Source organism: Dermacentor albipictus, chromosome 2 (assembly GCF_038994185.2).
Source record: "Dermacentor albipictus isolate Rhodes 1998 colony chromosome 2, USDA_Dalb.pri_finalv2, whole genome shotgun sequence".
NCBI lineage: Eukaryota > Metazoa > Arthropoda > Arachnida > Ixodida > Ixodidae > Dermacentor > Dermacentor albipictus.
In genome coordinates this window covers 143393935-143421844 of record NC_091822.1, presented here as the reverse complement: position 1 = coordinate 143421844, position 27910 = coordinate 143393935, and the positions used below count along the sequence as shown (strand labels likewise).

General features: G+C 42.7%; 2 protein-coding genes across 6 annotated transcripts in view; one reads left to right on the top strand and one right to left on the bottom strand.

Moving 5' to 3' along the window:
• The window catches only part of Uba3 (Ubiquitin-like activating enzyme 3), a 30157-nt gene extending 17594 nt beyond the window's left edge, over window positions 1-12563 (bottom strand). The window contains exons 1-8 of one of the 2 annotated variants that reach the window (XM_065435483.2): window positions 12456-12563; window positions 11150-11240; window positions 9975-10055; window positions 7083-7165; window positions 6900-6980; window positions 5301-5344; window positions 4706-4770; window positions 2679-2813 (exon numbers count right to left, since the gene is read on the bottom strand). In XM_065435483.2, the coding sequence (XP_065291555.1) occupies window positions 2679-2813; window positions 4706-4770; window positions 5301-5344; window positions 6900-6980; window positions 7083-7165; window positions 9975-10055; window positions 11150-11240; window positions 12456-12481 (606 nt within the window). In that variant the 5' untranslated portion in view covers window positions 12482-12563. Of the gene's footprint in view, window positions 1-2678; window positions 2814-4705; window positions 4771-5300; window positions 5345-6899; window positions 6981-7082; window positions 7166-9974; window positions 10056-11149; window positions 11241-12235; window positions 12328-12455 lie in introns of those variants that run through there. The other variant, XM_065435482.1, reaches the window with a different exon arrangement.
• A 691-nt stretch (window positions 12564-13254) lies between these two features.
• Syx1A (Syntaxin 1A) overlaps window positions 13255-27910 on the top strand; it is a 56467-nt gene continuing 41811 nt past the window's right edge. The window contains exons 1-3 of one of the 4 annotated variants that reach the window (XM_065435484.1): window positions 13255-13523; window positions 22219-22290; window positions 26370-26396. In XM_065435484.1, the coding sequence (XP_065291556.1) occupies window positions 13491-13523; window positions 22219-22290; window positions 26370-26396 (132 nt within the window). In that variant the 5' untranslated portion in view covers window positions 13255-13490. The remainder of the gene's footprint in view (window positions 13524-22218; window positions 22291-26369; window positions 26397-27910) is intronic. The other 3 variants (XM_065435485.1, XM_065435486.1, XM_065435488.1) reach the window with 3 other exon arrangements.

Below are 27910 nucleotides of genomic sequence, written 5' to 3'. Positions count from 1 at the left end.
ACATATGAGGCAAAACTTGGGAATAGCAAAAAGTGAGAAAAAAAAAAGGAATTTTCATCAGCGTATACAGCTAGGCCCCGATATATATAACATGTCCGTGAAATCAGCAATTGGCTTCATTATAATGAAATTTCGTTGTATTGAAATTCAACCTTTTATGGAAATAATTAGGTACAGTCGTCGCTCGACTTTCCTCACACGGAAGAGGCCGCAAATTTTTCCGAAATATCAGGCAAGAGAACAAAGTAAACTTAAATGAGAAAAAAGGAATTCGTTCTTCAGAATTTGAAAGTCAGCAACGAAAGATATGGTTTCATGCTGTCTAGACAATATCTTCGCATCAGCGGCACGAATTGAGCGAAGCCAGCCACACTTTTGTGTACACTCTGCTCCCGTGGCTGATATACGGTTGCCTGCAGTGCGACGTTCGATGCTATCACAAATAGCGGCGGCAGCGGGGAGCGTATGCTTCATCTTCCTCTCAGTTCAACACATCTTGAAAACTCTAGATTACACAACCTCCACTACTAAATGCATAGAAAGACACTGCACATGATGCCACGCCCCCTCTGGACGCCCACTCCTTGCATACACATCAGATGGCCTCTGAAACATGGCACGTGGGCTGTGTATGTGCTCAGCCACGCTAGAAAAGGAAATGCACACCAATCTGCACATCCCGCATTCCCATTCGCATGCAGGTACACTTGATCATGTTACTGCGAGCGCGCTCTCGCACCCCCCCCCCCTTCCCCCACCCCTTGTTCGCACAGTAAGGCGACGCTCATCAAGCCACGATCTTTCTCAGCTTACCTTCGCAAACCATCACTTGCACACAAAGCATACAGCATGTGGGTGCAATAGAACCTTATCTCACTTAAACTTTATACAGAATAAATGAAGCTGCTCCACTTCAGCGGTCACTCTTGACAGTACAACGCGCGATTTGAGAGGTGTGTTCACAAGCAGCCACTTGTAATTCAACCATTTAGTTATCTGCATCCGCAAAAGTTTCCACTTGGTTTCTTTCTTTTCCTTTGCGGCAGCAGTGAAATTTCGTTATACATATTGCAATTCTAGATACACACACTGTTATACTGTGGTTCTAAAATCTAGGTGTTCTATATACAAGCAGTTCAGAAAAGTTAAATACTTTGTTATATCGAGACTTCTGTTACATAGAAGTTCGTTATATCAATGTTTAACTGTAACACAAGTGAGCACAAACCCAAGCGTTATGCTGAGCATACCACACCATGGTGAACATGAAGTAGTCCGAGCGGAACGGACATTACACTTCTAGCTACAAACATTGATGGTTTTCCTTCAATCTCATTTCGTGTGCCCCTGAGCTGCTATGCCTGCAACATCAGTGGCGATGCTCCTCATGATGGCAGCATTGCGAGATGCCTAACAGCTGCCAAGGCGCTGTTTCTGCTGCGCAGCAGTTGCCCTTGATTGCTATGCCACCCCAACGTGCCGCTCCTACGCATTCTTAGAGCACCATCCGAGGCACTTCAGTGCAACGCTAAACCTGGATATCGCTTTCAACACATCGCCCTTCGGGCAAAACTGCCCAATTTTTATTGAAGAAGCCGGAAACGAGGTGCAACCGGAACCAACTTAACTACTGCAATATGCCTAATACAAGGCAAAGAATGTTTCGCATCAACAAGTGTGAATACACAACATGACAAGGGGCCATGTTCTTCGTTTCTTCATAATTGGAAGTGTCAGTGAGGGAGACCAAAATAGGTAGGCACCCACTTGAAAACAATGAAACAATGTCTCATTGTGCGGCATAGGATAATAAACCGTAGATACTGTTGAACAAAAGCACTACATGGTATGGAGATAACATAGCTGACATAGGGAAACTGATAAGAAAAACTGTGTGCACCGTTAACACAAAGAAATACCGTCTACACCTGAGTAACCTGGGCACCTAGTCCAGGTTTTCTCGTAAAGGGTTTTACGTTCAGCCTTTTTTAATCATTTGGACATAATTCATTACATGTCCACACCATCTATCCCTGCTTCTTTGTCCCATACTTTTTCATGGCCTCTGTGCCATAATTAGATCAATTCATGTCCAGCACGTTCTGATACAGCAGTGGAGATACTGCTGCTTTTTGCTACAGGGCATCAGCTGAACACTGTCTGTTTGCAGCTACATCTCTGTCTATGTAGATAGGACAAACCCTTTGCATAGTGGGCAACAATGTGTTTATGGTTTGGAGGAGGCTTTCATTGTGTACAGCACTCAGAGAGTTGCCTAGCGGTGCTACCTTCTGACTCATTCAGTTCGTTCATGACTCAAGAAGACTGACTTTCATGATTACATCAGCTGTCTACTTTAGAACAAAGCTTTACTACGTCGAATTTAAGTTCATCCTCCTATGTTAATTTGCATTTGTTGTGTTTGTATCAAATTAAGCCAGCAAAAGCTACCTATATGGGCTGAGTGTCTGTGTTCTAAAAGGGATATCTAAAAGTGCTGACAAAGAAAATTGTGACTCCGCTATAGGAGCACGTAACTTCCCAGGAAATGTTCACGCCTATTAGTTTTACGTTCACCTATTTTCGACAGTTAGTCAAAGTGGTCGAATAATTATAGCCACATGTTATTTAATCACTGCGAGAAACAGGCTCGTTTGCAAGGAAACATCCCAACTAACCTGCGGTGGGTACAGGTCCAGTGTACAGTCGACGCAAGCATTCATGCTAGGCAGAATGACACGGGCGTTGCCCTTGAATCCTTCTGTTCCACCATCCACCATTGGCACTATCGAGCCCTGATCCACAAGGCTAAGCTGTATATGGGAGACAGAACCAAAAGCATGTAGCAACATCACTGAAGACAAGGAGTGCACTAATCAAATGCTTCTGTGTTGTGAAGAGAACAGTGAAAATGTACGAGTGAGTTGCAAAGCCCTTGTCAAATGTACAGAGGCTAACACATACAACTATAACTCTAGCTAGGAAATGTTTTCAATTCTTTGCTTTGCTTCTGAAAGTGAGAAAAAGAAGATTTCAGACTGCTTCAGTCAGTTTCGTTTGCATGGTGCCTATATGCGCTTTAGACAAAGTGTGTACCATGACAGCCTATGCTAAGCCATCCAGGGCTTTCTGGCGAAACAGTAACGTTGCAGTACAACAGAACGTTGTCAATACATTTTCATAGCTGCTACATTCTACTCCTGCAGTCCCATGACGGTTCCATGGAAAGCACATCAGAGTGGTTCCATTGCACACTATCTTTTAAACAATGCGAGTTTAGTAGCGATGCATCGAAACCGGTGTCCTTCAAATTGGGGGTGCATCATCCACAAGGTTCGCCATGCAACCTAACCTCAATGCCGCCCCAATTACAAAAGTGCTGTTTTTTCTTGACTCACACAAATAACCTAAACATCTGCACAACTAGAACATTATTGCCATCATTTAATATTGCACCGATTACACCTCTGCATCATAGCCTTCTCACATAAAAATGTACTTTGCACTCCCTCTAAAGAGAAGTCAGAATTGAGCCCTCCTACATTACGCAGGCACCAGACACTCTTCTCATGTAGTTATTTACCAAACTATGATAGGTTACGACACAGGCAAGTTCAACAACCTGTAGTAGTATAATCTGTATCAATGACAAAAAAAATCATAATGTAGTCAAGTATGGCTGAGAATTTGAACAGAGAATTTGAACACTACCCCAAAACAGAATTTATGGATGTACAGTAGACTTCTCTTAATTCAACTTTGGTTAATTTTTCTGTTAATGCAATTCTATCCGGTCCTGGCTGGCACCCATGCATTTCTATGGGCCCAAACTAACATTATTCCAATCCTAAAATTAGCCTTCACCTGATAATTTCATCACCAATCAGCACACATGCACTTTCGGTCTGCCCTAGGAAGATTTTCAGGCGATAACTATAGCTCACACTGCCTGATTACGGTATTCAAACACGTGCCTTTCTTTCTTTCCAAGTAAAGTAGGCCAAAAATTGCCTGCGTGGTACAATCTGACAAAATAATAAAACTACGTTTGTATGCTTTGCCGTATAACCCAAATATATTGTGGTGAAGCTGACATTAGGTAACCGGCTGCCATTCTGCAACACACATTTTGCCTATTCTTCTTGCTAGAATTCTGAATGCGCATTAGATTTCTACTTTGTTTAGGAGCTTTAATGTCATGTCTACATTAGCTTGCTATTTTGGACACACAGAAAGTGGGTGTGCATTTGATTCCAGGGTGTGCTAGAATCGAGAAAATAATGCCAGTTAATCAGTGGTGTGTTTTGGCCTTTTTTCTGCATCTTGTTTCATTCAACTTGCCAAATAATTTGATTAATTTCATTAGTCACGTCAAAGTTTAATTAACGAAAGATCAACTGTATCCACACAATGTAATAAATTCAGCATCGCACTCCCATTCCGAGCTTCCAAATTATTATAATTATTGTTATTATTTGGTATGAAAACATAGATATAAAATAAAGAGGGAAATAGCGAAGGAGCAGGCTGGCAGCTGCCATTAAGAGGGGCCCAACGCCTTCCAACTCTTTAGGAAGGAGGGGATAGAAACAGAAGTTGAAGATAGGAATAATAATTGATTTGATCAATAACGATCTACTACAAGCTGTAACTTGTGGGATCCCAGAGATCCCAGTGTTGCCCCCGCGCCTTTCACCACACTCACCAGCATGCCGTTGGCCCAGCGCCGTGCTACGACAGAGTCGAGACCACAAAGAACAATGTGGAACTCTGCACAAAGAAGCAGAAAGGAAAACAGGATGAGTCACTAAAGGAAATTTCAATGAAAACCAAGATTTAAAGGAGCACCGACGTGAAATTTTTATGACCTTGCATTTTTTGTGTGTGTGTGTGCATTTTCAATCAGTGTCTTGGACCTTGAAATTTTAGCAAAAATACTGGCAACCCTCAAATGGTCTTAAATAATTTACTATAACAGCTTTTCTACGAACAGTTTTGCTTTCATTTAACAGAAGGTCAGAAGGTGTCATTATGGAGAAGGTGGTCATGCGGGATGTTGTGATGTCACTGCACCAAATGACATAGCCCCAAATTTAGGATCGAAATGAAGAATGCTTTGGCCCATAGCCATGTATTGGCTAGGGCCAAGGCCTGGACTTTTGGCTAAGATTGGACTGAGGAAAAAAAAAGCCAAAGTCAAACTAACGAAAATCTGCAGTGTCATTACTGATTTGTAAAGCAAGTGTCATTGTGTCCTATGGTGCAAAACATAGGCGGCACTGAAGAAAGTATGCCCTCACGTTGGTAAAAACTTTCATCATAGTCCTGGATCTTCTTGAAGTGCCTGCATGATGAACAACAAGTCAAGGATACAACTCCATTCCAAAGTACTACACAGCGGGTGCCTCATAGTGGTTTACACAGAGGCCACATCCTTGGATTAGGCAATTTTGAGAGCTTCCATGCTCAGCATATGCTAAGCACCTAAGATCTCAATCACATTGTTTCAAAGGCAGTCTAGGTTTGTTAAAAAAAAAAGCAGAGATTCAGAGTTCCATTCATGACAACAGTCAAATGGTAAACCACATACTATAGATGGTTTAAGAGAAAAGGTCAACTGCGATGAACTGTCACTTTGACTCAATTGGTTACAAATGCCATCACTTGATACCACTTATCGGCTGTACACCATCAAACCAAACTTGGAAAAGGGGTAGGTCTTGCAATTTTCAAATTTCCTTTTAGTAGCAGCTTTTAACCCCTTAATGACAAGTGTTGCCAACAGGCAACATACCAGAAAAAAAATTCTTCGTGCCGAGTTTCAGTGTTGAATATGTACGAAGTTTCTGGCTATGTGTTTTCGACCAACACTAACTGAAAGGCAGCAAGCATGATTTGTTGGTTTAGAGCAGGAATACAGGATGAGAAAAAAGAAGCTTGGCATGCAACACTCTCTTTTGAAAGCAGTTAGAGGGACAGACTGACGCAAGGTCTCCGGCTTCTGCGGCGTCACACATGTGATGCAAAGCAACTGAAATGTACACCTACGGTTCAGATATTTCAAGAGCTGTCTGTACAAAGTTCGAAATGAAACCACAGTTAGCTTGGGGTGAAGCCCACTTCCAGTTTACTGCCTGGTGTTTCTCCCATATTGCTTAAAAAGTTTACACAAAATATTTTTTTTGTTGATTATGCTTGCTCTCTATATGTTTTGCACATTTATATAGCAAATAAACATTTTTGGGGGTATTTATATGTGCTGTCAATAAAGGTTAAGTCGCACCATAGCAGCAACACGGGCACTTGGTCATTAACAGATAAGATGCAGATTTCGGAACAGGGCCTCCAAAATCTTAAGCACATTGTGAGTGTCACTTAACCTCGGAAGTCATGCATTGGTGCTGTGCTGCTTCTCAGCTTTCCCAATTCTACGTCATTTTCGCCGAGTGGTAATGACAGCATTCATTTGAATTTTGTAGCCCGAAATGTATAATTTTGCTGTCTTCTCATGACACATTTACTCATACTTCAAGTATAAAATTTTACGTAACGGTTGCTTAGTACCTAACACTATATGAAAGTAGGCTTTTCTTACAGAGCTACACACTTTGTTGCAGGTGGCACTTCGTGCCATATTCTTAAATTACACTTCTACAACACCAATAGGGCCACAATTACCATTGCAGAAGGCATGGTAAGCCAGAAAATATTCAAAAATGAAGGACTTCTGGTGAATTTCGGTATGAAGGCTTTTCACCAGCTTGCTGTGACGTAATGAATTTTGACACCGTCTGCTCGGGCCCATAATAAACCCAGTTACCATGAAATAAACAAAAATATAGCTTTTAAAGAGCACTTCATCCATTCTAAACATCAGAAGGCCTAGCTTGAAAGGATACGCCTTGACTTGGCAACCAGGTACACGTTGATTGATGAAGGCTGCAGCCACTTCAGCTTTTGGTTTTCCAATGTCACTTTTCCTGAATTAAAAAAAAAATACATAAATAAATGGCATGTTAATGGTGTTATAAGGGGCCAGCACATCATGACCACTGCCAAAGACATTGACCCCCTGTACATACCTAAACAGAAATTGTCGGTTGAGGTTGGATAGGTCAATGGTGTCCATGTCGATCACATCTATGTGCCGAAATCCCATTAAGGCCTGCACAGAAACACATAGATAAGACCAAGAGATCCAAATTTTGGTTTCATTATCTTTCTTTAGGTAGAGCTCTACAATAACCTTCACAGAACAACAAGTAAGAACACAGATGTGACGACATTAAAAAGCAACAAGAGAAAATAAAAAGGTGTGCAGACCATGGTTATGGTGCGATACAGTCCAGGTACGGTCCATGCACACGCAAGTGTGGCATAGCCAGCATGACATTCTCGTGTCATCAGACAAGCTGGACATCTTTCCCTGGGCTAAAATCCCTACTACAAGTAGGGACTGAGATGTGAGGTGGTATTAATCCTTAAACTTGCAAGCTTTATTAAAAACAAAATTGTGTGATATACCAAATTAACTAAAAGCACTAGATTACTGTAAACAGCATCACAATTTGAAAAAAAATATATATAATTTGTGTAGCTTATACATGACAATCATCCGAAATAAAAAGGGGATATACATGATTATGAACGACATGTTAAGCTACCAAATGAAACAAATTAATTCCCATTTTATATGACCATATGACGTGTTATTAGTTGAGCAAGGTGGCTCATTTCGTGGAGCAATACAAAGGCAACTATGGCCAGGATGAGCAGTGGTCATCTTTGGCAATAATGGTACATAGTGGTAAAAGAAACACAGCTCGGGCTCGGAAGAAGAAGCATAACTTGACACGTGGTTATGGGTCACACAAAGCATAAACACCATAAAATAATCTGTCAAGGCCCATGCTAAAAAAAACAATTACACAATGTCAACAACAGGCGACAACAGAATGTTGAGGGGCATTTTACTTGTGTCTCGCAAACTTATTCAATGAACCTGCACATTGTGTATATTATTCACTTGCTTAATTCACAATGCGACAAGCCAGCACTTTATTTAGCCAAGCTGAAGTCAAGTACGACGATTTTTATAAGGGTACTGAACCACTTCTTATAGATGTCAGGAAATGTATTTACTGAAACAGAAATACCTCGCAGCAAAAAGTACTTAGAAATGCATTTGACATTAAAACAAACTATTTCAGAAATACACTTCCATAAAAAGTACTTCAAGCGTTCAGCAGAATTGAAGTTATTGGCCTACTAAACACTACAGTGGCGTGCAGTTCAAATTTGCTTTTGGATGTTGACATTTACGCTACTACCAATTTTGGAGCCTAAGCAGTGCAAAGCTCGGAGGCTATCCCTCAGCTTATGGCCGAGTCCACGGTGTCTCATTTCTTCGCTGTGCTGCAGCATATTAGATAGCTGCATGCAACTATTCTCGCACTGAGTGACATGAGTAGCACATCTTCTTTTGCACAGATCTCTACAACAATCACACAATTTTCACAGGAGGAACAAACTTCATCTTCACATATATTCGTGTGAGCACGTCAGCAGTATGCACATCGGCTAAACGATGGGTGCAGTACTTTGGAGTCAAATTGAAAGGACTGCTAATGTAACGAGCTTCAACCGTGATGAAGACACACCTCGAATGTGTGCAACTTGGGAAGCAGACGACCAGTTCATCAGATGTCAGCACTTTGGCCTTGAGTCATGTCACCCACAGATATCAATCGGAGCATGCTGTTGTACTCAACAAGCTGCAGTGAGCAGGCTCATCGCGGAACCTCGCGGCGGCTGCAGTATCTACGCTACGCTGCAGATGAAGCTACATGTAACTGTAGCGGCTAACCATATGCACATCAGGACTGGAGAGCACATTCGCATTCGTGTGCTCCAGTCTGGCTGTGCAGGTGGTGCAGGCCACTTTTTACCCGCACCAGCTTGACCAATGGATATCAGCCACATCCAAATAGCACATTTTATGCAATAGCTCAATACGAAGTGAAGTCTGCCAAGGCATGTAGCCAGAAGCATCCAGGAGTGAATGCACGGTGGCAAGTGTACGTCTGGTCTGACCTTAAGTTTCGTATGCTTTGCGGTTAGCTGAGTGTTCAAACCTAAAACAAGTTAGCGACACCCAATGGCTACGACAATGACAAGCAGTGTAGGCAAAGTTTCATTTCTAGACAGGTGGATGCAGCCGAATTAGCATATGATAGTCGTCAATAGTACAATAGTCATATTTTCGGAAGTACGCAATTCCCATCTTATGCTTACTTCAGCCTGTTTATTAAACTGCGTCAACAAATACACACAGTAACAGTAGGAAGAAGCACACTGATCCAAACACCCTTTTTTATTGATGTCACCTATTGGCCAATAGCAACTGCATATGGAAATCTGCTATATGACTATATGGCAACCCCGAAAAGAGTGAGGGGAAGGCGTCTGTTGAAAAGAGTGCTTGAGAAATAGATGACTTCAAGCTCCACTTGCCAGCTGCTCATGCTGTGCATGACTGCAAAATTTGACAGATGTTCAGAGCAGTGCGTGCTATCCACGGACTGCTTTTTCACCAAGCCCAAAAGGTGGTTCAGGATCTCTTTAATACACAAAAGAACTAACAAACACTGTTTCATATGCAAAAAATAAATATGTGAAAGAAGCAGTGCTGGAACAACAACAACAGACAAATGGTAACAAAAGGAGACCGAAACATTTAACCCAAAAAGGAGTTGGGTTCCTAATCAGATGTCATTCAGACGTGTGAAATTGGAGGGAAGAGTGGATGACAGCATTTCTACATGCAAATATAGGGGGTCATTCTTTAGAGATAACAACTGTCCATAACTTGTGAAATGTCACTAACAGCTTGTCAATGTCACTAACAAGTCAGATAATGCAGGTACAATTGTTTGAAAAGGGGAAAAAAGACAAAGAAATATACATGGGCTTACCAAGTCTTTCAGCATCTCGCAGCCTAAGCCACCAGCTCCAATAACCAGAATTTTGCACTTGTCGCGTATCATCTCCATGTTCTGCATTGAAAGGAAGACATAGAACAGGTTTGTATCCATAGTTGTAAGCATTTTTTGACAAATTTTTAGCACCTCAGTTAAAAATAATGTGAAACAATCCAGTAGCAACAAATATGGCTGCACAGACAGCAGCACACCCAATCACAGCCAGGTTAGGATCTAGCTAAGGAGGTAAGGATCTCACATCCCATTTGTGTTATGTTTTTGAGGGTGTCCACAGTATTTCCTAGTTGGTCAAACAGTGCACTTGGCTAGCATAAGTTATTCACATGCAGTTGAAGCTAGATGTATACATAACCAACTCGCTCGCATCTTAGTGGAAAACACTTGCTCATAAGTGAACTCAGCTACACTAGTTCTACTGCTTCAACCGTGCATACAATTTGCTTTGATGCTCCATCCCAGTGACTGCTTTTCAACTAGCATTTTGTTAATAAAATTTCAGCAGACATGCACGTGACTTCTCTATCTATATAGAACAAAAACACTTCTCAAAACTAAGTACACTGCTTGAACAAAACTTTGCTAGAATGGAAGTGCTGTATGAAAGCATGAGCACTGATTATAGTCAGTTGCCCCCCTTTCACAGGTGCATTGATTATGTTAACGTCCTAGGGCCTGAATAAAAAAATCTAAATTGTAGCTAAATGCCTGTATGCAAGGTAATGACATCCAGAAGTACAAAATAATGCCTTTATATTCTAATTTTTTCACAGTGAACAAACTCAGACTTGGCAGGAGAACTGCCTCGCATTTTATAGCAATCTGTAAAACAGTCGGTAGTGCAGAGATGGCAAGAACAATTTGTCCACATGGATGGATGCAGCCTCACGTGTTTCTTGAAGTGTTCACACTTGTTGGAGGCAGCAAGCACAAAGCGTCGTTTTCTGACTCAGAGATGGCTACATGCTGACAAATTTTAGCTGGATGATGACATATCAAGTCAAAATCAATTTCTCTTGCCCAAACATCCCATTTGTATTTACGATCGCTGCTTCGGTATGTCACAAAACCATGACAACATGCTAGAGAGCCCATTTGCCACACTTCAATACATATGCAACAAAGAAAGGCACAACTATGTCAAAACTTACCCCAGGGCCTGGCTCGAAGTCTGGGTGCACAAATGGGCCAGGTCGAAGAAGGATTTTCTCTATGTGTGTCCATCGCTTTGGCCAGTCAGCACTTCGAAATGGATTTTTTAAAAAAAGATGTGAGAGTGGCACAAACAGCAGCAACGGGGCTTGCAAAATTTGCTTGAATGCACAGCACACAACTAAGGATAAAAACTTCCTTCAAACAGATTCCAACAAACTAAGACAAACTTTTTCTTATACAATGACTTGCAGTTCCTTCTAGAGAGAAGTTTGACAGAGGTGAAAACAACTGGCCAATTTAGCTTGTGCTGTTTTCTTATTTCTTAAACTGATAGAAATGGCGAGCTTTAGAATAATTGAGTTAGAACAGCAGCAAAATTTAGCCTTGGCGAACAAATAATATACCACAGTAGCATAGAACTGTCAATATTAAAAAAGAAAAAACAATCCAGAGAAAATGGCATTGAACGCTTACTAACATTACGGCAACCCAGAAATCACCTTCAAGACGGATTGACTTCTCAAAGCCTGGGACTGTAAGGATCCCAGTACATTCGTTTCTACACACATGCTCTTCTACATAACTGCAAAGGCGAAAGTAATATTCCTTATTTCAAACCTGTTTGGTTGTGTTTGCACAACCAAACTAAACTACGAAGCGGCGATAGCTATGGTTGCTGGACACATCGCCGCGTAGGCTTAAAACAACAGCCTTGCTGGACCAGCAAGTATTTGTGGTTCCACGGTTTTGCTGCACAAGAACAGTAAGGAAAAAAGTGACCATCTCGGTCACCGTGCGCAACGTTCTGTTGCGATAGTGCACGGAACCTTTAGCGACAGCGCTCACGGGATAAACGACCTTCTCATTGTGGTAAAATGCATGTGTTACTCATATCGTATGAAATACATAATATTCTACCCTTAAATGCGCAAGCAAGAGAAGAGCGGAAGAATAAAACAAGGACCAACAACTAAAGTGCAAACAAGCCACAGACAGCGCCTTGCGAGTGTCTCACTTGTCATATTTTACTTAGCTTTGCGCTCTTTCCTTAAGAACGAAAGACAACTCAACCAATATTTAACCTCTTATAAGTGAAGGCAGGTATAATAAAACAAGACGGGGCAAAGAAGCGGCAGTAAATGTCGATACGCAAGATCATCTTGCGGCGTTTGTGACGCTCCCAAGATCTATAAACTAGCAGCACATCGTTACATGTTAACTTCGTCGGCAGAATCATGACAAACTCTTGCCGCTATACACATTACAAAGTCCAATTACAGGCAGGTTTGCTAAAAAACATACCCGTCAACATCCATGTCGAGAGCCATTTGAGAGCAGGCGGCCCGGCTTGCCCAGCTTCTTGGATTGTTATGGGTCGGATACTTACGCGCCTACACAGAGCCATAGTCAACCAAAACCAGCTACTATCATGAGCAGAGAACCGAAACTGACAACTGCCATTGTACTTCGTAGCTGCGCCTGATTACACCTGCGAAAACAGTTTTGTTACGTGCGGACTTCAATTCGTATAACATAGTAGACCTGCTTGAGCTCTTTCTTTCATTTTATTTCACTTTCGGACACTTACACGTGTAATAATTGCTGCCATTGCGCGCGCTGCCGAAAGGCTGTTGCGCATGGTTCATTTTGGAACATATACTGTGTTACTGCGATAAGAATGTGCACAATTTATACTTAACTGTATTGCGGCTAAGGATGGTTACGCGCTATTTCGTAGGCGCGTCCTATAAGCAAGACAACAACCAGTTGTTTTTTGGACTGGCGCCATATCATTAGGATATGCGGCTTACTACCTCAAATGCAAAGCAGTGAATCACCGAAGCGCTTCACTTTCTGTGCACAGTTGATCACTCCACATATCGTTCGCCTATGCTTTACGTTGTAGCCCAACCGACTGTTCAAGTCACAGGCATCTCAGCTTGCTTAGTGCGAAACGCGCTACTACGGGCTGCTAACAGTTGGTTGACTTGCAGCGCTTTTTCCCGCAAGAACTTCTTGCAACGGAGAACAAAGGAACTAACGACCACAATCTAGCAAGCGGATAGGCATCGCGCTGAGCGGCCTGTTTGTGAGATGCTTTTGGCGGCGATCGCGCGTTGGGCGGGTTTTGGGGGCGCTGCCGTTGAGACCGCTGAGACCCCCTCGACCTGCCTGCAAAAATCGATCCGCAAAAGGGAGTAGTGCAGTAGAGAGTTCTTTCCGTGATGTCCTCGCTGGTGGAAATTGAAATGTGCCGCTTTTACCACTCGTGTGTGTTACACTAGTCAAAAAGTGTCGGCCCTGTGGACTAACCTGTGACTTCGCCAGACTATCAACATGACCAAGGACAGGCTCGCCGCCCTAAAAGCGGTAAAGTACCCATGTAACTGAAACGGCGACCGCATCTGCGGGGCGGGTTGCATCGGCACTGCGCTACCGTCTTGGGACGGAAACTAACTGGTTGTTTGAAACAATTTGTGGGCAGAAAAGCGGTTGGTTGGTTATTGTTTTCAGCCAGCCGACTTTCGGCGACGTTATTCATACGTAAATAGTGTTGTGTGTCGCATAGTTCCGGCTCCTAACTGCTTGAGATGAAGGAAAAAAAGGTGGCATCGCTCTAATGCACGTAAGACGGGCACGGTTGTACCAGACTCAAACTTCCAAAGAAGTGCAGAAGTACATCCGAAATAAAAAGAAATCTTGCGCCAACGCGGCGCCGTTGAGGGTCGCCTGGACGCAGGACTGTCTACATGCTTGGCGTCCAGTTTAGACGCAGCTCCGTGTTGTGAGCTACCAGGGCACGCATTGAATCGATCAATTTCACGAGCGATGTGAGTGCTTAAGCCTAAAATCGTGGCTCAACACCTTCCAAGATGCACTGCTGATCGGCGATTTTGGCAGAGCAAGCCGAAGATCGAGCGATTGTGCGAAATTCCGAGCTGGTTTCGCTGCCGCAGTGTGCCCCGGCCGCACACGCAAGCGTGCCGCGGCGTTCTGCTCATGGGCGCAGCACTTCGCTACCGATCAACACTCCCTCGATTCACGACGGGAGCGGTAGGGGGGCGGTGAAATCTCGCGTGTGTTTGTATCGTTGCTGGGATAACTGTCACAGGCCGCGGTACGAAACCAAAGATTGTTCCCTCCTCGCACGACTCTAGCACGGTGGGGTAGAATCAAAGCCGTGTGTGATTGTGTCTGGCGAGAACACTGCGGTCGTTGCTCACTTGGTCGATTAAGAAAAAGTCGTCGAGTGGTGTGTCCGTTCGCTCGTTCGTAGTGCGGTGGCGTGCAAGAAGGGCGTAGAGGAGGAAAGGAGAGGTGGTTCCGCTTTGGTGGATGCCGACCCTCGTTCTTGTGTTTAACTCAAAAAGCTCGTAGTAGTGGTGGCATGGTGGTGGAAGGGCAACCCCTTCCCCTCTCTCTTGCTTGGTGTCCCGTGTGTCACACCGTGGCCTTCTCGCTCACCCGGAGACGACGCGACGTTCCCTTCGGCGTTGCCAGTCAAGGGGCGTGGGTGTTTCATTCACCGCCGACGTCAGGAGCGCGGCGGCGTCCTCGTCTGCGGAGGGACACTCTCGCAGGAATTCGATTAGTCGGGTCTAATTGGCCGGCCCTGATGAAAACGCCGTCATCGGTTGCCGCGAATATAAACTCGTTTGCGCCTCGGATGCTCGCTGTCCTTGCTCGGCCGCCGGAGTTGATCGCTCGATTGTTCCGCCCAGGCCGAGACATTTTTATGTCCCCTCCAGGAATGCGGCGCTCCTTCTTCTCTTGTGTGTACGCAAGGCGTGTTCCGTCGCATGTCGGGTGTCTCCGCGCGCTCCAAGCTGCCGACCAGCCTGTTGATTGACGGGCTGCCCTAAAACAACGGCGGCTGGGGCCACATTATTCGTGTTTGCACTGCCGCATTGTCTCGGCACTCGAGCTTTATTAGCAGCACTTTGCTTTGGCGGAAACTCGTGAATTTTTGTCTTTCACGTGGAAGACATTGATCTGCCGTCGCGGTCAGTTGAGCTTCTCAATTCACCGATGCAAGAAGCGCCAGTTACGCAGATGCTTACGAATTTACAATCTTGTCGAATCACAATCTGCTTCAAGCTGGTAATGCGTAGTTCTTGCCTTCTAGTACTTCAAAATATGTCTGTAGGGCAACGTATTGTCTTCTACGTACGTTCCGTGTATCAGGGCTGAACACGGGTTGCCTGAGCAGCTTGCCAGCATTTCGCAAGAACGACCAGTACTGATTATACAAGCGGATACGCATTGTTGCTTTTTGAAAGCAACTACTAGATTGGAATGTTAAGCGACGCTTTCAGTCTTATGCAATTAGTTTTGACTCATAGTCTAAGGAAGTCACATAGAATACCTGGAACAAGTGTCACTCAGTATGTTGAAGCTTCAAAATAAAGCGCAGTCATGCATTATTCTGAGAACCACCTGTGGTACTAGATAAGCAAAAAAAAAAAATGTCTGGCCGCTTTTTGAAGTTGCCGGGACTTGTTATATAGGAGATACTAAACACATCGAGTTCATTTTAATGTGGTAGGAAACCTGTGCTTGTAACCAACCATGTCCATGGTTGTTTAGAAGCATATCAGATGGTATAAAGTAGTTGAGAAGGGAATCAGTGTTTTTTTTTCTATTTATGATAAGGATGGCTTTAAGGTAACTTTTAAAGACAACAAACAGATTGGCAGGGTAAAAAAAAATTGTTTTCTCAGATGCAATGTGAAAAGAATGCCGAAAAAGAAAGCAGTGCAAGGCAGTTAGTTTGGCTCTGGGGTCGTGTTACAGTAATGTCCAAGTCAGCTGCATTAAACCATGCAGTTCAGCTGTTTTGAGCATTGATTTTTATTACTTAATATTTGATTCCTTTCTTTGCCACAGCTTGTGGGATATGCGTGTACATACCTTGAATAGCAGTTGTGTTGTTCCTCATTTACGACTCATGAAACCTTTGTTACAGACAAGCAGGTCATGCTTCATTGCACCCAACACTCATCTAGTCTGTACTGTCTGTTGCCCTTGTAGTGGGGCTGGTGACTCACACTTCCTTGTTTGTCTGCATATGCATGAAGGAGACGTTCATGTCCCTTGTGCGTAAATCTTGTGCAGGGTTGCCTGTTTTCCATTTGTGTGTGCATATGCACAATGTGAAATTTCTGATCTGATGGTAAGACTTGCACAACTCTGGCTTTGTGGAGCACTTAGCCTTCTGTTCACTTCAGTGGTCAAGATAAATTAGGAAACAACACCTCGTTGCTGATAAGGCTGCCCTATCAGTGACTAGGCTTCTGCCGAGTAGCCTATTGCAGCTGCACTTCGCACACTTACATTCCATTCTCTGGACATATTTTGATAAAAGCAGAGCAATGATCTGTTAATTTAGCGCTGCATTTTTTTGATGCCAGCAGTCAATATGAACTTGTAATCGGATGCTGTTAACGTTCCTGGGTGACAATCCTTTGCCAATCAGCTTGTAAGAAGGTGTTTACGAAGGTGACAAGGTTAGTGCTATATTCTCACGGGCATGTTACCCAATGTTTGCAAACAAATGCATGCCATCACCCTCAACCTGTATCCTGGACTTATTTGACTCAATGTTTTCGAAGTTGTGGACTCATACAGTTAGTTTTTTAGGGTTAAGATATGCGTTAGTGGAACTTGTCCTCCTTTTTGTAAAGTAAGGGAAGCCACCCTCAGAGCATTCTTATGACTACAGTGTGATGTATTCATATATTTGCTTGAGAAATCAAGATTATTTAGCTTATTGGTGTATGTGGTTGTCGTTAAGTGCTTCCTGCACCCAGCTCCTTATTTTGCAGCAGCATGGGTAGGGAGCGCTCACTTTCCACTGATTTATTGCATGCATTCAGATAACTGTTGACTCACTTGCGCACAGCTATACTCAATCGCAGTTGTTTGCTAGTCAGTCAGTTGTAATACATATTAAGTGGCTGGTTTTTAAGGCAGTAAAGAAATTGATGTCATGCTTCAGCAGGTCATATGCAGAGTAGTAAAGTTATGAATCATTGTCCCTATCATGCTTAGGCAGGAATAAATTTTAGTAGGTGGTGTAGTGTTCAGTTTATTGGAGCAGAAGTAGCTTCTAAGAAAGTCAACGTAAATGTAATACAGGCATTTGTGGCCCTTGCTGGAGCACTATTATGATTGAATTGCTGTCACACTTGTAACATGTATTTCTAGTTGCATTTATATGTGCTCCTTCTGAGTTGCATGCAGCATAGTAGACGTGTTTGAAAAGTGTGATGTTCCAAGCAAATTATGGCCACCAACCCTTAACGTAACCAACCCACTTAATGCCACCAGCCGTCAGTCATTAACTGTGCCCTACTTTTGGAGAAAAAAAAAATTTAACTCTCAGGCCAGCCACAATCAAATTTCGGACAGCTTAAAAAGCCTAGCTCATTAAGCAGCTTCCAAGCAAAATTTTACATTTGTAATAGGAATAGATGCATTTAAAAAAAAACTAGCAAAATTAAACATATCTGATACCAAAACTGGAAAATATGCTGCCATTACTGCTTGCCACAAGTGGCGTGTCACCCAAGATGTTCAGAACCAGCACGCTTCTTCAGCATGGCCTCCGAGATAAGACAACAGCTGCATGCATGCAGGCGTGCTACAAGATCTGAGACAATGTGCTGGAATTTGCGTTGTATCCGCTAACTACCAGGTGGCAGCATCATCTGCTTAGGTGCTATTTAGAGTCTGCTAATAGGAAAAATCACACAATTACCAGCCTTGCAGCTTTGCCAGAATTGCTTCAACAGCACATGCTACTCATAATCATTTAAACCAGAGTGAAGTTGCATTTCAATTAACCTTTAAGATATTTCTAAACTGTGAATTTCTTTCAAAGAGAAGCATTAGTGCTGTTGGACAAATGCAGTAAACTTTGAAGGAAAACACTAGGGAGTATTGCGTCAAGGTAAATTGGTACATTACACTTCTAGCATATCAAATGAGCTATTCCATCTGCAAGCAGAGACTTGATGCCCCAGAAAGCTCATAATAAAATATGGTTGATGACACTAAGTCAATCAATCAATGTTTATCCTTATCACAAATTACATGGAGTGAGAAATAAAAACTACTGTGAAATTTCCACACCACTTGTCTGTGACGTAAAATATTTCTCCAGTGTGTGTCTGGGGCTGGTCATTAAATGATTTCAAATAAAGATTACATCGCATCAAAAAATGAGCAAGGATGCAACTACACAGCTTCTATAAGCTTTTCCTGCACGAAAATGATGCAAATGCAATAAAAAATTTTGTGAAATTGTCATGATGATGTTATTGGTGCAGTGGTTACGTAGGAAATTCAAAGTGGAGTGTTCACACTTGCCAACTCCAAAATTTTTTCGCAAACTGAACGAATTTGGCCTCATTTTACAATTTTATGAATAGTGTGTCACATTTTGCAAAAAAAAAAGAATTATTTTTGTAACAGACTTTCAATTGGCTGTCTCTGTACCTTCTTTTGGAACTATTCCAATGGTGAAAGGATACCAGATGTGGTACTTGCTTCGAGCAAGATTATGCAGACAAGTGCCTGAAGCAGGCCTAATTGGCAATGCTAAACTCAGTAAGAAATTGCTGCGATCTAAATACATTATGTTGCTTATCACTATTTGCTGTGTCAAGTTAGTTGCTACTTGTGAGCTGCATCTAAACTTAAATCATTTTACTAAAGTGAATGCGTATCTCTTGTGAAATGTGTGCACTCAGGGCAACCCTTTAAAAAAAATTGATGCTATTTAATTCCCCCACCCTCGCAACCCAACCTCATGTTGTGTCGGCAAGATTGTACAAATTTTAATTCCACAGGTCGGCACTTCATTGCGTTTATTGTTCATGTTAAGCCGTGCCTCTTTCAGGTACATCACTAAGTCAGTAGGAACTGATCAAAGGTTCTCAAACTTTAGAAGCTGGTCGGAGATTTTCAGTCTTTCCTGGAGGAACTGTACTGTAGAAGACAACCTACCAATGAGCCCGTATAGCCACCCTCATATACTGTACGACACAATTTCTGTCGTGTCATCGTGTGCACACGCTACATCCGAATCAAGATCTAATGTTGTAAACAATGCTCAGCCTCTTGCCAAAAAGGAATAGAAGTCTTCGTACACGTACGACTTACTCGCTTCGGATAGCTTGGTGCTATGGGACCCCAACCTAATTAGTAGCAGCATTGTCGCTGGGCGTCAGGTTAGTTACTACCCTTCAAAAGTGGAGCTACACACAAGATGCCCACCTGACCCCTGTGTATAGATCTATGGTCCGCATCATAGATTTCATCGAACATAACCAACTAATATGCGTATATATGACATGCATGCATCAAATGTTTTGTAGCACAGAGCAAACTTTCGAATTAAAAAAAAGTGTAGGTTAGTTTAGGTGCATTCATGAACGCTGTGCATGCACTCTCCCTTTTGAATATTTTTGCCCATGTCTCCTGGCCATTATCAGAAGCTACAGTCTTTCTTGCTTGTAGTGTGTAGCAATTGCAAATAACAACTGTTGTACGGTGAATTAGTATCTGGTCTTTGTTATTTGGATTTGGTTTTGGTTTTGCCATGCACATGTAACCATTATATCTCCAAGTACACCACCAAAGGGAACGCAGGATGGGAAAACATATTCCAGGCACATTCTGTTCAGCAAAGTTCCTCGCAAAATTTGTAGCAGTTACGGATGCTTTGAGGGCTGAAAAAGAATTTATTTAAAAAGTATTGGATAAAAGCACACAGGGAGGCAACGTGACAACTCCAGTTCTATATTTAGGCATATTGGAGCACAGTGCCTATAATGCCCCACATGTGGTTGGACAAGATTCAGTATTTTCTGTGCAAGAGGTTACGCAGGAATATGGGCTGGCACAGCTGTTAATGTTCATGACTGTATAGAAACTAACATGTTCACAGGTCTAGGGCTTTTTTTACTTATGTTCTCTTAGTGTCTGAAATTCAATGACACATACGGAAAAATTTCATGACTCGGCATTTAATAGCATCCTTGATGAAATCCAATTTATGGCTTAATTTTTTCGTGTGTTAAACTGCATTCCTATGCCTTTACGACCTTTTAGTGCACTGGTGCCGACACATGTTCCTTTCAGCTGAGGCTTTCTAATGCTTTTTTGCATGTTATGGCACGGAGGAATTTCGTTGCTGAGGTCTGAAAAAAGAGTGATCATGGAAGTGGAGCTTGATAGACTTTCACACACGGGTTTTGTTTGGTTAAGGCATTTTGGTGCAAATGTAACAAACAAGAAGGGACAATCATGTGACGTTGAAAGTGAAGTGGTTGTCATGTATTATGAATGTCACATTAGCATTTAGTGTTGTGAAATTCTGCTGTATAGTTTCTCCATGCCTTGAGACTTATAAGGTGAATGGAGTGTTGTCCTATTATTAAAGTAAATAAAGCAATTTGCCCTGAATTATTTTAACCAGTCTTCAGCATACTGGTTCTCCAAGGACAGCTTTTATTGGATGAAATTCAGAACTGCCATATATAATTTACTTGCTGTGATTCCCATCAGAGCTTTTTAATTACCCAGGAGCTGACGTGCCATTAAAGAGCCCCTAAACCGTCTCTGGTATTTTGAGGACTTTTGAAATGAACACATTCATAGCGTAAAGAATACTGTGACAATCATCTTTGGCGAACACGGCAGCGCTATGCATTCCAGGGCAACAGCAAATTAAAAGATAGCAATATCATACCCCTCTCCAGACCAAACTTTCCAAGTTTTTTTTGTTTTTTTTCACTCATCGTGACACCAACAGGATCCTTTGTGTGAAGTCATAAAGGTAAAACCTTTCGACTAATCAGTCAAAGACTAACGATAGCACCAACTTGACGAGAGCTGCCTCTCTGTTCTAAAAAATAAAGAGGGGGCCTCACCCATTGTATGCCACTGATCCTTCCTTGAAGTTTCCATTCAGTCGGCGTTGCACGAAGGGCGATTAAGGGCAGGCAGCGGAGGAGCATTTCCTCTGGTATATTGAGTGGGACCTGTAGCTTTCCCTGTACCGCGTGGAGCTGGTGAAAGTACATGGCGAGGAGAGCACCTGTGGGTAGGGTAGTGAAGGTAAGCAAGAAACCGCAGCGGCCATGTAGTTGTACATCAAGTGCCTCTAACTTTGCTATTATGGCATCATTTCAAAAAGTTCTTGCAACTGTTTGTTCATTGTAGGCTGGCACACAGCTGCCACTCTATAACAAATTTCTCTTTAAATATACTGTACAGTTCATGTGGTATTGATCGAGGCTCCCAAGTGCTGTGGATTGGTTGCAATTTTCTGAAGTTCAATAATATCAGATTCAAAACAGAATTAAGAATGACTATGCAAACAGATACGCACACAAAAAAGAGTTTTATGTAATGTAAAAAAAAAAGTGTATTTTTATCATTGCATCTGTGTTTCATCACACATATCAATTGTTTTATTTATCACTACACAAGCTGCTTGCACTCTTTTGACTCCTCTTACTTGTATATATTTAGCGTTTGTATAACACAAAACATGGTTTCACATGAAATTATCTATTCAGTTTGCTAGCCAAACCTCATAGTGACACAATGACATCATCCCATACAGAAACGTCCCTTTTTTCACTGTTAATACATGCTGTAAATGACATAATCGATACCTTGATGTTCCAAGCTTTAGTTCATGCCGAAATTTTACTATATGTCACAGGCATTAAATTTCACAGGATGGCTGGCCATGCCACTACAGATGTGCTCTAAAGAAGATTGAAAAGCATGAAAAATTGACATTTTTGAAAAACATTGTTTAAGACATTTAGCTTCTCTTCCCCTACTCCTGTGAGTTTCTTCTTATGAAGGCTACAGCTTGGTCGAGTTTTTTTTTTGGGAGGGGGGGGGGTGAAGGGTGGCATTCTCGTGAACTGCATTCTTGTGCACACGGCCTCACTGGTGCATGTTCTCTACTAGGCATCACATTAATTCTGTGCCGTACTTTATACCTTCTGTAATTGGGGCACCTTTTATCTTGCCTTTACAGGCACAAGGGGAAGACGACGTTTCCGTCACAGTAGAAGATGGGGCAAATTTCATGGAAGAATTCTTTGCAGAGGTAAGTAAAGGTTACCCATTCTCTTATTGGTTCAAAGCACGTATTGAGGCCAGTAGCCTGCCACTAGTAGGTCAGTGAAAGGTATTTTCTACACCCACCACCTCTCGAGATAATTTGCCTCCGATTGCAGAAGTAGTTTTTGAAGGAAACGCTGGACTGAATGAAAGAAAATGTAATGTATTATGCAAGCATCGACCCTTTTGTTCAATCAGCACTTTACGAAGACTCTTAATGCCGCCACGGTAGGAATGACGGTGTTGAGCATGAAAGTTCTATCCCTGTCGTGGCGGCCACATTTCGATGTGTGTGAAATGCAGGAATGCCCGTTTGTACCCAAATGAGTGCACCCAAATTTGGGTGCACATTAAAGAAGCAAGCCCAGGTGGTCAAAAATTAACCCCTGCCTCATAATCGAATTGCAGTTTTCGCGCAGAAGAGCCTGAATTTCTATGAAGACTCATATCCTTAGAAGCCAATGAAAATGGGCGTATTCCTGATGTTGATGTTCAGTTTACTTTTAAGACGATGCGCAAGTGTGCTGTTCACACTTGGTGGGCTCCCGAGGTTTGGCTGCCAGTGCAAGCAGAGTTGATGCACATGTAGGGGAAGGAATGCCACCTACTGCAAGTCATCTGTTACAAACCCAACTTCTAGCATTGCCATGACAGCTCAGTGATTCTGGTGCTACTGCGTACGTTCAATTTGCACTCATGGCCATTCAGATCTGGGCATAATGCTATAACACTGATGTACCAAGCTTGGGGTCTCTGTTGAAAGACCTCTATGTTGTCCGAATAAACAGTATGGAGCTCTCATCTGTGGCATCTCTGATAAGCTGTATGTCACTTTGGGACGTTTGACCACATGAATCAAGCAATGGAGCAACCAAACTTTTCTAGAATTTCCAGGGTAGGATTTGCTTGTGAACGGCGCCTGTGTGCTCCCTTTAACAGTAGAGCGCACTGACCCTGTCCTTGATGATTTCGTTGCCATATTCCATCATACAGCATCATCCTTCTATATGGTTACTGCTTTTGTGTCAAAATAATAGGAGAGAGAAAGAAACTGTGCCTAAAGTCCCTGTCACAGGTATGTGAGGCATGTCTCAAACTGTTCACTGAGCTCTTGTAATTTTTTTTTTTCCTTGTAGCTACAAAGTGAGAAGGGCATTTGGTCTTGCTTCCTTGTGCTGTAATATAGAGTAGGAGCTTTGTGCATGCTATGGCACTAGTTCTGACCATGAGTAGGAATAAAATGGTTGGCCTGGTTCTGCCAAAGAATGCACAGTGTTCAGCGATTCAAATGTGATATTTGGAGTGCATGGCTGCCGGTGCTTTTCGGGCCACCGATGGGCACAGGGACACCAAGCTGAGTCATTGTGGTATACAATGAAAGCGAGAGCCTTTGTGATAGCCTTGTGACTGCCATTTGACTGCCTAGTGATCACCCAGCGCTCACCAGTGGCGCAAGAAGTGCAGACCTTTATGCGGCCTCATTATCACGTTTGGATAACTAAACACTGTACATCTCCCACTGTTTGTACTTGGCCATTTTGTCCAAATCAAACATAGCTATAGCTTTAGGTGCCTCTATTTGGCTTGAGCATCTTGTTTTCATCGCACTGTCAGCTTTAAAGGCCATACATGGTTTTTAAAAATTTTTTTCATACAGTGGTACTGTTTCATTCTTGGATGCTTAGAAATTCACAGGTATTTCTTAGGATGAATTTTATGCTAGTTCCTGCATAAGCCTCCAGTGCAGCTGTTTAGTCTTTTGAGTGATGATAAGAAGAACTTGGCCCCTGATGGAGTCGACTTCTAAGGTGACCTGACAGCCAGATTTAGGCGGGATGCGTCCAGTTCTTAGCACCGTGCTCCCACTGTCCGATGGCTTATGTGTGAGACGGTGTTCTGTCCCCGCTTTTGCCTCTCCGGTCCCCAAGTTAATCCAAAATGCTTGCCCTGTGGTACCAAATCGTCGGTTCACTTTCTCATGTGCGGTAGCACCACTTCCAAAGACTTGAAAGGCAGGCAATGAAGTAACACACTGCCGGAAGTGAGGCAGCAGCACCTATGATCCTATAACGGTTCCAAAAGTTGACCGTTAGCTCTCCCTCGTATGGCTGGTCAAAATGACACTTTTGCCGACGAAAGTGTGCTTCTGATAGCAGTGCAAAGGCAAGCGAGCGGTTCACTTTATGAAACGTTGTAAGATCGCAGCCCTCCTAGAATGCACAATCACTTAATGCCTCGTACGTTTTGTCGATGCCGCTACAATGGACTTCTCAATGTGGTGGCTAACGAGCCAAAGCACACTGACCATGCTATCTTCATGCCATCTTATTTGTCATGCACGTGGTGTTGGAAGCACATGGAATAATGCCAAAACACAAGTGCAAGTTTACTGAATAGCTTGGAAAAGAGTTTCCCTTCACATAAACAAAACTTGGAAGAAAAAGTTGTTACCTTCTCCATCTTTCGTCCCACTTTGGCGTTCGAGGAATATAATGACATTACTTCTAACTTACTTCAAGGCTCGTTAAATTAAGCCTTTGTCCAACTTAATAGATAAGAGTGGCACGCTGTGGCAATACCTCGCCACGGCTCAAAAAAAACTATAGATAGCAGTAATTGGTTTGTGTTTAGCCTGTTAATGTGACTGCTTGATTATATTCACTGCATCCAATAGTGTTGTCCATTTAGAGTATTCAGAGCAACTCACCCATGACAACTATTCTTGTTTTAATTGCTAGCCTATATTAATTTGTAATGCTACCCTGGTCTCGCACAACACAGGCACTTATGTTGTACACTGAAAAAATAGACAACTGAATCATTTGTCAAGGTTAAAACATTCTGTTAATGTTAAAAAACATGCTTTGGCACAAAGATACATTGAAATAAATGAGAAAAAGAAGTATTCTAAAAATGTTATTAGCCCACCCGTCAGCATACTTCCCATCATTTGTACGGCGGCCGCAGCTGCCGCACCAAGTTGGTGTCTAGCAGTGCTTGTACGGGACTCTGCATGCCTCGTGGACGACTTTTGCCGGCAGCAGCCAGCTGCTGCCTTATCTCCCAACTTCACAATGACATTTTGACGTGACCAGGGCCATCTGCAGCCTAAAGCTCCTCTCCATGGCTGTGCTTCCACAGCAGCAACATTTCCGAGAGTTCGCTGCCCTTTGTGCTGCAGCTGCACACATGACAGCTAGCGAGCCACGGAGTGACGTGCGTGTTGTTTCTGTCTTGCTTGAGCCCTTGGGCCTACCACTGTTCCAGAAGAAAGGGAGTTGTATTGCACAGTGCACCACTGCTTATTTCTCTCACCTCAATAGAGGTTGACTCATTCTTTTCTGTGAGAAGGTCACGTCCACATGTTACCAGCTGTTGGATTATAAATCAGTAAGCGTGTGTCTAAACAGGCCGAGACCTTTGGGTTCTTTTCTGTTTACTTTATTTCCTCGGTCGTTTAGCTGATTGCAGGCTACATTTATGCAGTCCAAAAGCATTTTAATGGGAATCTTTCCACAGAGCTTGCACAAAAATGTCATCCAGCACTGTACCAGGTGCTTTAGTGACGACCTTAGATAATTTGTAAAGAGTGTGCCCCAGGCTTCAATCGGTCCCATTAGCGTCATCTGTAGCTTCTGGGTTTTCATCCCAACCAGCCTTGCTCAGTTGGACTCATGCACCATGTTTCCACTTTCTTACTCTTTTTTATGGAAACCAGGGCTTCCGAATCACATGTAACAGCTTTTTGAACCACATACATGTAGCTAATTTTTGCAGGGCAAACTAACGGCTTTGGAACAAAAAGAAAACTAAAAAAGTACAACTGGCATAAAGAGGTGCTTACTTGGTGATGCAGTAGTATTTGTGCCAACAGACATCAGATAAGTTACTCTAGAAAGCACATTGCATTTGCTGAATTGAAGCCAGCCAGTTATCAAGGCAACGCCACTACTGACAGTCTCCAGACTAGCAAGAGTCCCGAGGCTGTCACCAGCTTCAAACTATTCATCATGGCCGATATGTTACATGAAGTACAGTTTTGTTCCACATAGTTTTGTTTTACAGCGCATAAGGAAGGCATTCCGGGAAAAGGTAAGCGGAACATGAATGTGTCTCATGACACGTTCATAGAGGGATATTTTAAAACTGTTGCTGGTAGTCTCTGGTTTCTTATTAAGCAGACATGCCCCAAACACTGACCACTTTGAATTTTGCAATTACAGCACATGCCCTGAAGTAATTGAGCAAATATTAGTGAATGTTGCAGTTATTTTGTCATGCAATTTCTTATGTTCACTGGCATGAAGATTCTGTTGCTGAAAAAAAAAGTACTTTTATCTCAGATCAACTGCAAAAGTTATTTCTTCACTGAATACTCGATATATAAAAAACACACATTCACACACTTATAGCTTGTATGGCTATGGGATTGTCATGTATAATATTCAGATTTTTCAATATTTGTAGTGATACTATGTTGTTAATATCTGTTTTGGAATATCTGCTTCATCATGTGCCATCTAATGACATTTGTTCAGTGTCTTTCTTGCAAGATTTGTTGCACAACTGAGGCTGCTTAGCAAACTTTGATGCATGTTCTGAGGGGTCTCCATAGATTACTCACAGCGCATGGACGTGCATTTTAGAGCGAGACTCTTAGGCAGCCGTTGCAGTGGCGAGCATTGGCGTTCCTCATAACCGAGTGTATGAGCACAGCGAAGGATGAAAGAACGAACACAGAGCGCAGGGGAGGATGAAAGACTGCAATAGCAAAGAAAGTGTGAGAAGGAAAGCAGAGGAGGAAGGTATGGCAAAAGCGGAAGATGGACTCTGCAGCAACGACGGCTATGAGATGGCACCAGACTAGCGCACGTCGTCTGTATGGAAACAAAGCGCTGCATGAATGGAAGTCTGTCTGCAGCGGCTGCCACAAATCGTGCCCACGCGTCACCCATGTGCCTCCTTTCGCCATCTCCTGATTAGTGAGGCATTCGTGCCACACTTCGCTCCATTTCCAATGTGCCATACAAGACAGATTGTCCACACCAGCCAATTACCTTGCGAAATAAAACACTTATGAGCTACGCTCAAATTTAGCATTGGGGAGTATCGTAGTCGTCAGCAAATTATTTTCTCTTAAGATTATAGAAAAATGGTTTGGCATTTACTGCTGCTCTGTTCTTACTAGAATTTTGCAGAACGATTACATCTTATAGTTTAGTATAACACTTGGCAATGTTACTTACCTGGTTTTAAGAAAAAAAATACTGGTATGTTACCTTCGTGGTGCATCTTTCAAATGCATCCCCTAGCAATTTATGAAAACCAACCTTGAAAGCCACGCTTTGTCGTATTTCACACAGCAGAAGTGGCATAGCCGCCATGTTTTAAGCATCACTTACTGCGAGGGGTGCAGATGAACGCAAATTCGAAGTTCTTTTGCTTGACGCTAGAAGCGAGTAACAGCACCAAGTGTGATATGTACTGAACAATTCGCACCTTAAAATGAGATCTTTCTGCGAAATTTGAGCAAGAACAGAACAGCATTAAGAGAGAAATCTGTCTTCAATGATTTTGACAAATACATCACTGGATGCTTGTTTGCA